The 12,295-nt window shown below is 43.1% G+C and overlaps 2 protein-coding genes across 5 annotated transcripts in view; one reads left to right on the top strand and one right to left on the bottom strand.

Annotated features, from left to right (window-relative positions):
- The window catches only part of CTPS2 (CTP synthase 2), a 128,906-nt gene that overhangs the window by 54,704 nt on the left and 61,907 nt on the right, over positions 1 to 12,295 (top strand). The window lies entirely within an intron of this gene.
- S100G (S100 calcium binding protein G) lies at positions 6,749 to 10,589 on the bottom strand. The gene is made up of 2 exons (XM_025373272.1): positions 10,454 to 10,589; positions 6,749 to 6,902 (listed from the first exon to the last, which is right to left on the bottom strand). Exons 1-2 carry the CDS (start codon positions 10,586 to 10,588, stop codon positions 6,798 to 6,800), a joined length of 240 nt encoding a protein of 79 aa, XP_025229057.1. The 5' UTR covers position 10,589; the 3' UTR covers positions 6,749 to 6,797.

The raw sequence follows: 12,295 nt of genomic DNA, 5'->3' as shown, positions 1-12,295 counted from the left end.
AAAAAAAAAAAAAGAAACCCTGTCTCTACTAAAAATACAAAAAATTAGCTGGGCGTGGTGGCGGGTGCCTGTAATCCCAGCTACTGGGAGGCTAAGGTAGAAGAATCACTTGAAACCAGGAGGCAGAGGTTGCAGTGAGCCGAGATCGTGCCATTGCACTCCAGCCTGGGCAACAAGAGTGAAATGCTGTCTCAAAAAAAAAAAAAGAAAAAAAATACAGCTATAATATGGGTTAAATAGCTTGTTACAGATCACTCTGGGAGCCTAATACTCCTTTGATACTGCCTCTGTGGGGATAGCAGGTTTAGAGTTGACATCAGAGTGTTGGCTGAGGTAACTTTTTTCTACTCAGAGAAAGAAAAGTTCTTGCCTGGGCACGGTGGCTCACACCTGTAATCTAAGCACTTTGGGCAGCCAAGGTAGGAGCATCGCTTAAGCCCAGGAGTTCAAGACCAGCCTGGTCAACATGGCGATACCTCATGTCTACAAAAAAATAAAAAAGTAATCCTGGCACTTTGGGAGGCTGAGGCAGGTGGATCACGAGGTCAGGAGATCGAGACCATCCTGGCCAACATAGTGAAACCCTGTCTCTACTAAAATTCAAAAAAATTAGCCGGGCATGGTGGCATGTGCCTGTAGTCCCAGCTGCTCAGGAGGCTGAGGCAGGGGAATTGCGTGAACCCGAGAGGTGGAGGTTGTAGGGAGCTGAGATCGTGCGACTGCACTCCAGCCTGGCGACAGAGCAAGACTCCGTCTCAAAAAATAATAAATAAATAATAAAAAATAAATTTAAAAGTTAACTGGGCATGGTGGTGTGCACCTGTAGTTCTAGCTACTCAGGATGCTGAGATGGGAGGATCACCTGAGCCTGAGGTCGAGGCTGCAGTGAGCCATGATCATGCCACTGCACTCTAGCCTGGGTGACAGAGTCCGACTCTGTCTAAAAAAAAAAAAAAAAGAAAGAAAAATTCTCCTGAAAGGGAACCCTTGCAAACTCTTGGTGGGAATGTAAATTGGCATTGCTATTATGGAAAATAGTGTGGAGGTGCCTCAAAAAATTAAAAATAGAACTACCATATGATCCACCTACCCCACTACTGGGTATCCAAAACATATCAAAAGATATGAAACTAGTATGTTCAAGAGATATCTGCACTCATGTTTGTTGCAGCATTATTCATAATAACCAAGATACATAATCAATCTAAGTATTCATAAAGAAAATGGAATATGTGGGGTGTGTACTACTTAGCTTCAAAAAAGAAGGAAATTCTGCCATTTGCAACAACATGGATGACCCTGGAGGACATTATGTTAATAACCCAGGCACAGAAGGACAAATACTGTATAATGTCACTTATATGTGGCATCTAAAACAATCAAAGTAGAAGCCGAGGGTAGAGTGATATTACCGGGGTGAAATGGGAGTGGGAAAAATGGGGAGATGTTGGTCAAAGGACACAAACTTGCAGTTATAAGATGAATAAATTCTGGAGATCTAATGTACAGCATGGGGACCATAGTTAATAACAGTGTAATCCCAGCACTTTGGGAGGCTGAAATTTGCTAAGACAGTAGATCTTCATTGCTCTCATCACACACACACAACAGTAACTACGTGAAGTGATGAATATGTTAGCTTACTTGTGGTAATCCTCCCACAGTGTATACATAGATGAAAACATCTTGTTGTACACCTTGAATATATACAATTTTTTTTTTTTTTTTTTTTTTTTTTTGGTCATTCTGTGACTCCTACACCTTCTTACTCCCTTTGTGACCTTGGGTGGACTCAGCATGGCGACCAAAGACTTTCATGATCTGAAGCGGGTGTGCCCTCTTCATTCCTCATACTTGACATTCCACCCCAAACAGGGTGTGCGCGTTCTCTGAATGGCCTTGCATTTGGGCACGATGTGTTTGCTCGGGCTATTTTCTCTCTCTCTGAATGCCCACTGCTGCCCCTTTCCTGCATGCTCCCCTCAAGGTTCTTTCTACAAAGTGCAGTTGAAATGCTACTTTTCTGAGGAATCCTTCCCCTGACCTGGTCCCAGACTTACTGACTTAGAATCTCAGAGGTCTGGAAATTTGTATCTCTCATGGCATCTCGTATAGTGCCTTGCCCATAATAGGTACTTTATATATGTTGGAATTGAAATAGATAATGTATATTAACTCTGCGAGGGGCTAATTGATACCTAGAATGAACATAGGCTAAAATGAGAAGCTAGCATGAGCTGGGTATCAGAACCGAACAAAACACACACCGCAAATAATAAAAACCCAAACCATAGACTAACGTTGGTTAGGAATGAAGATGTGAAAAATCTCAAATAAAATATTAGAACATCCAATTTAACAGCATTAAAGAATGATCATGACTGGGTAGTGTGTTTATCCTGGGAATTAAATTAACACATTATATTGATTGAACAAAAGAGAGAAACCCTGTAGCGCCATACATGCTCAATATCGAAACCTGGTGCCCGCAGTCTCACAATGAACTAGGAAGAGACCAGTACTTCTTAAAGAAGAAGAAAAGTATCTTTCTCAAAGCAATAGCTGAGTAAACTTCATGGTGAAATAGTAAGAGATTCTTATTACAACCAGCAACAGATAAAAAATGTGCACCATCATGAACAAAACAGTTGTTAAAATGAGACCAGCAAATGCTCTCTGGGGAGTGAAGCTGGCATTCTCCTTCCTGCCTGTAGAGTTATGAATCCATACAACCTTTTGGGAAATCAGTTAGGTGGTCTGTTTGATAAACCATACAAAATCCATACCCTCTGACTCAGACATTTACTTCTCAGAAATTCTCCTAAGGAAATCGGAAATGTTGACAGAAATATGAATAGGTACTCATTACATTTAGAAGAATTAGCAATGACAACAGTCTACTCATCATAACATTTGGAAGAATCGGAAATGACAGCAATCTAAATGCCCCACAATGGGGAAATAGTTAAGACTATTATGGGGTATCTGTACAGTGGAATGTAATGAGTCATTAGAAATGTTTAAGAGTTTTAATACCATGAGAATGTTCTTGTGTTGAGTTAGAATGATACAAATTGTATTTAAACGGTCCCTCAACTGTTTATAAAATCTCCTCTGTTTCTTGGTGAGTTAGAAATCACCTTTTTTTTTTTTTTTGAGATAGAGTCTTGCTCTGTCACCCAGACTGGACTGGAGTGCAATGGCACAATCTTGCTCACTGCAACCTCCACCTCCCAGGCTCAGATAATCCTCCTGCCTCAGCCTCCTGAGTAACTGGGATTGTAGGTGCGTGCCACTGTGCCTGGCTGATTTTTGTATTTTTTGTAGAGTTTCGTCATGTTGCCCAGGCTAGTCTTGAACTATTAGACTCAAGCGATCCACCTGCCTTGGCCTCCCAAAGTGGTGGGATTACAGGCGTGAGCCACTGCGCCTCGCCACTTTTCTATTTTTCTAGTTAGCTTTCTAAATGTTTGAAATGGCTTCCAATGAATTTCATTTTATTATTAGGGGAAACTTCCATACTTATTTTCTTTCTTCCCAAATCTCCACAAGTATACTCTCCTCCCAAAATTTAGATAGTTGTATTTTTCGGATTATTCCAAATAAGAGTGCTGAGAGGCTAATCACAAAGAGCAGCAGCCAGAGATTTACAAAGTGTTCTCTTACTATTGAACATTTTCATTTATTCTTTTTGATAGGACACACATCCATATGGCTCAGAAATCAAAATGTCCAAGAGTTTGTCAAGTGAGTAGTGGCTCTCTTATTCCTGCCCCCGCCATCTGCCCAGTCCTCTTGAAGTACGTAACCAATGATAATAGTTTCTACTGTGCACTTGCAGAGATTTTCCAGGAAATCTCAAGCACCTTGCCTTCCAAGTCACTATATACCAGCTACTCATCTTGTGCCCAGTTCACTTTGGTCACCCTGTCCCCACCACCCCTGTGCTTACATCAACCACTACTTCTCTCTCTCTGAGCTCAAACACCCCAGAGAGAAGCCTGGGCCTGCCCAGCCTTTTATGGGTAAATGAGGTGGGAGTGTGGGTATGTGCTCCTCTGCCCACTTCAGAGAGTCATCCAGCTTCTGGAAAAATGACAGCAGCCAACTTGACAGAAGAACCCAGCATACACATTCAAGTTCATTGGATTAAAAAAAAAAAAAAAAAAAAGGCCAGGCATGGTGGCTCATGCCTGTAATCCCAGCACTTTGGGAGATGAAGGTGGGTGGATTGCTTGAGCCCACGAGTTTGAGACTAGCCTGGGCGACACAGGGAGACCCCTGTCTCTACAAAAAGTAAAAAAATAAAAATTAGCCAGGCATAGTAGCACATGCCTGTAGTCCCAGCTACTTGGGAGACTGAGGTGGGAGGATCCCTTGAGCCCAGGAGGTCAAGACTGCAGTGAGCCCTGAAAATGCCAATGCACTCCAGCCTGGGCTACTGAGCAAGACCCTGTCAAAAAAACAGAAACAAACAAAAAACAAAAAAAAACGAAAACCACAACAACAAAAAACAAAAAAACACAAAAAATCCCTAAAACTGAAAATAAGTCAAAGGCAGTACTTTGCAGACAGTGATTTTCAGCTTGAGGGTAGGGCCGTATAGCAGAATCTTTAGAGGGCTTATGTAGTTTGAAACTCCTTCAGTTGCATCATTTTCTACATTTTGAAAGTGGAAATGATCCCATATCTTTCTGATGTCAACTACAGGAAGTATAGTGTGGCAGTCTGGGCTCTAGAGAGTGAGGTAAAAATAATAAACTGCTTGAAGAACATTGTTCAAAAGCATATCATGTCACTCCCAAGGGGATTACAATTGGGTTTTTGGTGGGGAGGGCAGCAGTGGGGTTAAAAAAAATCTTCATGTCTAAAGCACAGATACACACACAGCACATAAACAGATGTACAAGACATCTCTGGAGTTAAAATTTCCTGGAGGGTGGCGATTAGAAACAAGTGTTTAACAAGGCTCCTTAGGAGGGTGATAATGGCTTAAGAAAGGTTGAGAGAGGCTGGGTGTGACCTGTAATCCTAGCACTTTGGGAGGCTGAGGCCGGCAGATCACCTGAGGTCAGGAGTTTGAGACCAGCCTGGCCAACATAGTAAAACCCTGTCTCTGCTAAAAGTACAAAAATTAGCCGAGTGTGGGGGCACACGCCTGTAATCCCAGTTACTTGGGAGGCTGAGAGGCAGGAGAATTGCTTGAGCCCAGGAAGCGGAGGTTGCAGTGAGCCAAGATCATACCACTGCACTCCAGCCTGGGCGACAGAGCAAGACTCTGTCTCAAAAAAAAAAAAAAAAAAAAAAAAAGAAAATAAGAAAGGTTGAGAGAGACCGTTCAAAGGCAATGGGACCCAATACTGATACTTTGATACTTCATGGGTGTTTTGCGGAGGAGAGTTGCGAGGATAAAGAAGAAATAAAAATCTAGCTTCTGGGGCACTGCTGTGAGCAGGCTATTGGGGTCAGCTTGAGCCATTGGTAACTTGGACAAACTTGAAGTTAACATTTGAACTCTTATCTGGTAAGGGGTAGCAGAAAGTTCCCTTCCCTTCTCTGCGCTTCGTGCCTCCATATTCCCCACTGTCGTCACTTCACCCCCTGCATCCCCCAGCTGGACGCGAAAAGTGGAACTTGAACTTGAGGGCTGGCTGTTTTGTCAGGATACGGGATGCCAAGAGTTGAGAGGGCCCAAGGTCTTCCTGTGATCTTTTTTTTTTTTTTTGAGGCGGAGTCTCGCTCTGTCGCCCAGGCTGGAGTGCAGTGGCCAGATCTCAGCTCACTGCAAGCTCCGCCTCCTGGGTTTACGCCATTCTCCTGCCTCAGCCTCCCGAGTAGCTGGGACTACAAGCGCCCGCCACCTCGCCCGGCTAGTTTTTTGTATTTTTAGTAGAGACGGGGTTTCACCGTGTTAGCCAGGATGGTCTTGATCTCCTGACCTCGTGATCCGCCCGTCTCGGCCTCCCAAAGTGCTGGGATTACAGGCTTGAGCCACCGCGCCCGGCGTTCCTGTGATCTTTTATATGACACGTCACACGCCAGAACCACAGCGTTAGGCTGGTAGACGCGAGGCCACCCGGTCAGTGATGAGTGGGGCCGCCTCTAGGTCCTGTGTTCCTTCTGTAGGGTCATTCATTAAGAAAGCACAGCGAGGTCTGGGAGATAGCATGATGTCAAGTGTCTGTTTGTGAAGTGTTTTTCTCACTCACTGGTGGATAGTGTGAGATCAGAGTGGAAATTGGAGATGACCCGAGCACTGAGGAGTTAAGGAAGGAGAGCAAGCAACAGGGTGATTCTGGCAGAAAAGTGGAGCAAGGGAGTTGGTTTGGCATTTCTGGATTCTTTTTAGGTCTCCCACACCATCTTTGTAGTTTTGGGCAGGATCACAGAGCTATCTTGGCCCTCACATTTCTTTCTTTCTTTTTTTTTTTTAAGACAGGGTCTCCCTCTGTGGTCCAGGCTGGAGTGCAGTGGTGTGATCATGGCTCACTGCAACCTTGACCTCTGGGGTTCAAGTGTTCTTCCTGCCTCAGCCTCCCTCTCTCTCTCTCTTTTAAATCTATAGAATTAGTTGAATCAGACTGAGGTTACTTTCAAGTCTATTATGTTATGAGGGTCAGTACTTAACAAAGTAAGGTATGTCTAATAATTTCTTTATTAATAATAACTGAACCTCACAGCCAGATCATTATAATTGCAAAGAATTAGACCAGAGACTTTGGGGGATTCCACATAGGATAAAACCACAGCACAGGTGCTCTTCCTTCAGTGCTCAGGGTTCTATTTAGTTTTCTCCTTCACTGGGATATCTTTTTTACTAATACTTGGAATTCTTCAAAACTAACTTCTCCATCTCCATTCTTGTCCAGTTCTTGAAAGAGATCATCTAGGGTGTTTGGACCCTGTTTTAGATAAAAAAAGAATGGGAGAGAGGAGGGGAGAAAAAATGAATCAGTTACTGCTACACGTTCTCAGAAATTAGAGGCCTTGGGTCTGTGTGCGAAGGCGGCAGCCCAGGTTTCCAGTGACATGCATCTAATAGCTAACAGAGGGAGACCAGCTCTAGCTGTCATGTTGCTCTGTGTCATAGAACTGGCTACCTTTCCCCCCCCCCATATCACACATTTATTATTTTAATACAATGTGTATTTTAATACAGTTGTTTTCTTATGTAATCTTGGGTCTTTTTCTTTATGCCTCTAAAAACATTCTTCTGAGAAGGGATCTTTGGGCTTCACTGGATTGCCCATGGTGCACAAACAGTTGAGGACCCCTGCCCCAAGGTTTTCCTGGGAGCTGGGTTTGTCTCCTGCTCCAGGGCTAGGGCTGACATATTACATGAGGCAGCAGGCTGGGAGGGCTCCTTCTATAATCCTTTCGACCACGCTATGAGGGAGATCTACTTTACAGGTGGGGAAACAGGCTCAGAGATAGCCGGTCACTTGCTTGAGCGTCCACAGCTGGTTAGCAGAGGGGTTGGGGTCCACACATTGACTCCAGAGCTCAACCCCTTAACTAACCACTGCCCAGTTTTTCCCAAACGCTGAGTTATGCAAAATGACTTTGGCTCAATGGTTCCCATGCTTTAGCATGCATCAGAATCACATGATAGGCGTGCTGGCCTTAGCAAATACAGATTGCCAGCCCCACCTCCAGAGTTTCTGACTCACTAGGCCTGGGGTGGGGCCTGAGAATCTGTACACAAGGTCTTGCTCTGTCACCCAGGCTGGAGTGCAGTGGCATGATCACAGCTCACTGCAGCTTCCACCTCCTGGGCTCAAATGATCCTCCTGCCTCAGCCTCCCAAGTAGTTGGGACTAAAGGCATGCACCACCACACCCGGCTAATTTTTGAAAATTTTTAGTAGAGACAAGGTCTTGCTGTGTTGTCCAGGCTGGAGAATCTATAGTTTCAGCAGCTTCCCAGGTGGTGCCAGTGCTGCTGCTCTGGGACCACACTTGGAGAACCACTGCTTGAGATGTCATGTGAGATCGTGTGCAGGCTTTTTGACTACTGAACTTCCTGCAGTGTCTTAAGCGGACTTAATTTTTGTCTCTACCATAAAACTCTAACCTTAAAGCCATTACTACTTGGATTTTCAGGTAGGAGTCTATCTGTGCAAAATACTATTTAGAAAACCGATTGAAATAACAGTTCAGTTTGTCAGTTTCAAATTAGACTATATTACATATATATATATATATAAATTGTGGTAAAAAAACACATAGCATTGAATTTATGCTCTTAATCATTTTTAAGCATACAGCCCAGTAGTGCTAAGTAGATTCACAATGTTGTGCAACACATCTCTATGGAAGATCTGTTTTAACCCCTAAGAGTCCTACAAAAACACTCAGCACTTTGCTTTGATTACAAGACCAAACTGTAAGTTACTTATTCAGCCTTTGATTTATGAATATGAAACACTGTTTTCCTGAAGCCTTTACTAGATTCTAAACCATACATGGTGATGATATATGGAAACAGAGTATGGTGGAAAACCTTAGTAATGGAAACCTTATGGAAATATAATGAGGTACATGTAAGTACACTTTCAGAACTTACCATTTGTCTTCCTACCTTGTTCCAGATTATGTCTTATGTACTTTTTGTAGGAAGGACATAAAGTATAGAAAAAGTTACTCATGTTACCTTTTGAGTTAACTTGTTTGAGTACATGGCCTAGGCTTTCCTGTTAGATGATTATTTTTCTTCCTTTTAGAAAAAAATAAAGGGTTTTTTAAAATTTAAAATGTCTCACTAACTTGTTTTGCTTTTTAATTAAAAAGTCCATTTTTCTGCTAGTGATTTTAACTGTTTTTACAAGTTCTTCTGTATTTCAACTATAAGAAAATGAGAAAATATCAGATTACAGGGTCATTGAATTCAGCTTTTTTTCTTTTTAGTATTAAAAACAGAAGTCTTTCCAATTGTCATATTGGCAGAAGGGACATTTCTGGTTAAAATCTGGAGAGCTGGTTAAAATATTTGAAGAAATGTTCTCTCCTGAAGTTAGAGCTAAATAGTGACTGAGTCATAAGGAACAATTGCATGTCATTTCTGTTGTGAAGATGGTTTTTAGTTGCAAAATGACAATGACTGTCTCGTTTGAGTCCTCTGCTTAACTAGACCCGACCTTGGGCTTCCCCTCTTTGTCCTTGTATCTGACCACCCTTAATATCTGATCACCTGGCCTGCCTTCAGCTAGGATCCTATCAAGGCAATTTAACCAAAAACTCCTTATCCTGGATATTTCCCTGGTAATTTTCCATCCATTGGCCCCCCATCCTGTTCCATGATCATGAATCCCCACTTGTCCATTTAGGAGTTGAGCCCAATCTCTCTCCCCATGGCAAGAACCTGTTTCAGTATGGATCGCCATGGCCCTCCTGGAGTGAGTTGCCTTACCATCTTTAGCAAATGTCCTCAGTCAGTTTTTTCTTTAGCAAAAGGAAAGTACTGTATATTGGAGAGAGGAGGATCAGCTCTTCTCTCCACTCTGTTGCCTTGAATACATTTTGATTTTGACAACTCTGGGGTGATTTTGATGTGAAACTTTATGGCCCAGGAAATTTAGTCCTTTCTTGAAAGTTGTTTAGAAATGCATGGTTGCCTCATTAACACAAATTTAAGTGATGAACACAAATTTAAATGCTTTTGAAATATAAATGAGTGCTGACAAGGCAATTTGTCAGTGGGTTTTCCTAACAGACTGCTAAGTAAATGTTGGTCTTGTTGAGGGATTTTTTTTTTTTTTTTTTTTTTTTTTTTTGAGACGGAGTCTTGCTCTGTCCCCCTGGCTGGAGTGCAGTGGCGCGATCTCGGCTCACTGCAAGCTCCGCCTCCCGGGTTCCTGCCATTCTCCTGCCTCAGCCTCCCAAGTAGCTGGGACTACAGGCACCTGCCACCGCGCCCGGCTAATTTTTTGTATTTTTAGTAGAGACGGGGTTTCACCATGGTCTCGATCTCCTGACCTTGTGATCCGCCCGCCTCGGCCTCCCAAAGTGCTGGGATTACAGGCGTGAGCCACCGCGCCCGGCTTGTTGAGGGATTTTACATATAAAAATGAAGCCCATCCAAGGCCAGCTAACACTATTTTGCAATCCTCTTTGTTTTCCTAAAGCCTAGCACAGAATTACTGAATCCTTGCTGAAGGCCTTAGTGGGTTTGCTTGATGACTTGTGGGTCTTCCAGGCATAATTTGGCATTGCTTCCATTTACCATGGCTAGTTCTGCAGAGTCCTGTGCTGAGGCTGCGGGAGGGATAGAAGGCTTGGCCCTTGTTTTCTAAGAGCTTGCCTTCTGAAATGTGGCCTGACTTAAGGGGAAGAAAGCCCACCTGCATGTGTCCTCCCTCAAGCGATGGTCCCTATAAAGCTTTACCAGAGTCCTCTCCCCTCCCTCCCTCCCCACCATCAGTCCCATTAAGCGGGCTCTGCAGATGGCCACTTACTTTGAGTAAACTGGGGAATTCAGCCTGAATTAATAGCTTCAGTTCATCCTTTGACAACTGGTCTGGATCACCTTCTTTGGCTGCATATTTTTCAAAAATCCTCTTCAGTTCCTCAGGAGACTTTTTAGTACTCATTCTGGTGCCCTATAAATTGGGAAGAAAATAAAACTTACCAAAAAGCTGAAGCAGAGTTTTGTGCTGAGGATTGTCAGCAGGATTTTAGTGCCATTGGGCCATTTCCTTGGCATAAATGGGGAAGAATAAGGAAAAGAGAACGTTGGGGTGGGAATGACACCAGTAACTGCCAACATGTTTTAAAAATAAGCATCTTAGGCCGGGCATGGTAGCTCTTGCCTGTAATCCCAGCACTTTGGGAGGCCGAGGAGGGTGGATCGCTTGAGGTCAGGAGTTCGAGACCGTGGAAGCCTGGCCAACATGGTGAGACCCTGTCTCTATACCAAAATTAGCCGGGTGTGGTGGCACGTGCCTGTAGTCCCAACTACTTGGAAGACTGAGGCAGGAGAATCGCTTGAACCCGGGAGGCAGAGGTTGCAGTGAGTGCGATGCCAGTGCACTCCAGCCTGGGCGACAGAGCGAGCCTCCGTTGCAAAAAAAAAAAAAAAAAAAATCTTAGATAGTATGTTGAATGTCTGTTCTTAGAGTATATCTGTTAGGAGATGGGGGGGATGGTCCCTGGAGCCAAAGATTTTTATTAGCAATTAATGGCATTCTTCACTTTTTATGTACCTGATCTGCACTCTGCAGGCTGTGGTCTTCAAGAATACTTGACCACAGCTTCTAGCTTCTAAATTACAGGGAATATCTTCAGATGGCATAAACTCACCTTCTCCCCAGACCATTATCTTTCACACAATTCTGAAAGGAAGCAGAGTATTAATGCAAACAGAAGGAGCTCTAGGTAGTACCAAAATCACACTAACCTGGTCGCCCAATAGTGAAACAGCTAGAAGAATCAAAGAGGAGTTTGAAAAGCTGAGCAGAATCGTGAGACTTATATAGTCTTTACAGGCACACCACCCTGATTATGAAAATATCCTTTTGTTGGCCATTTAAGGGTAATTATTAATGGTTTTTGACACCCAGGCTTAAGACTGCATGAACTCCATCCATAATTAAGGGCAAGATCCAATAAAGGTCCATCTCGACAGTTGCTTCATGGTTCAGAGTCCTAAGTGTAAGCTTGAATTTTTTTTCCCCCTGAGATTATGTTTTCCCTCCAATGTATAATTACGATATTTGCTCACAGTTCACATTTCATAAACTTAGATATAGAGGATTATTTTCAATTTAGTTGCATATTTAGACTTTAAAAAATAACTTTCTTCATATCCAAAAAAAAAAAAAAATGCTGCCCTGTTCAGTAGCTCATGCCTGTAATCCCAGCACTTTGGGAGGCTGAGGCAGGAGGATGGCTTGAGGTGAGGAGTTTGATACCAGCCTGGTCAACATAGCAAGACCTCATTTCTACTGAAAAATTTAAAAAATCAGCCAGGTGTGGTGGTACATGCCTGTAGTCCCAGCTACTGTAGAGGCTGAGGTGGGAGGATTCCTTGAGCCTGGGAGGTTGAGGCAAGAGCGAGCCATGATTGTGCCACTGCACTCCAGCCTGAGTGACAGAGTGAGATCCTGTCTGTAAAAAAGAAAAAATGCTGTCATAGAAGGACAATATTACATAGTTTAAAAAATTACAGTATGGCCGTTAAAGTCCTTCTGATGTCTTTACATATTAGCAGTTTAAATATTTGAATACATGAATGAATGAATGGAAGTATTGCTTCAGAAGCGGGTTTTTTTTTTTTTTTTTTTTTTTTTTTTTTTTTT

Source organism: Theropithecus gelada, chromosome X (assembly GCF_003255815.1).
Source record: "Theropithecus gelada isolate Dixy chromosome X, Tgel_1.0, whole genome shotgun sequence".
In the NCBI taxonomy this organism is placed as follows: Eukaryota; Metazoa; Chordata; class Mammalia; order Primates; family Cercopithecidae; genus Theropithecus; species Theropithecus gelada.
This window is presented reverse-complemented; position numbering and strand designations above follow the sequence as displayed.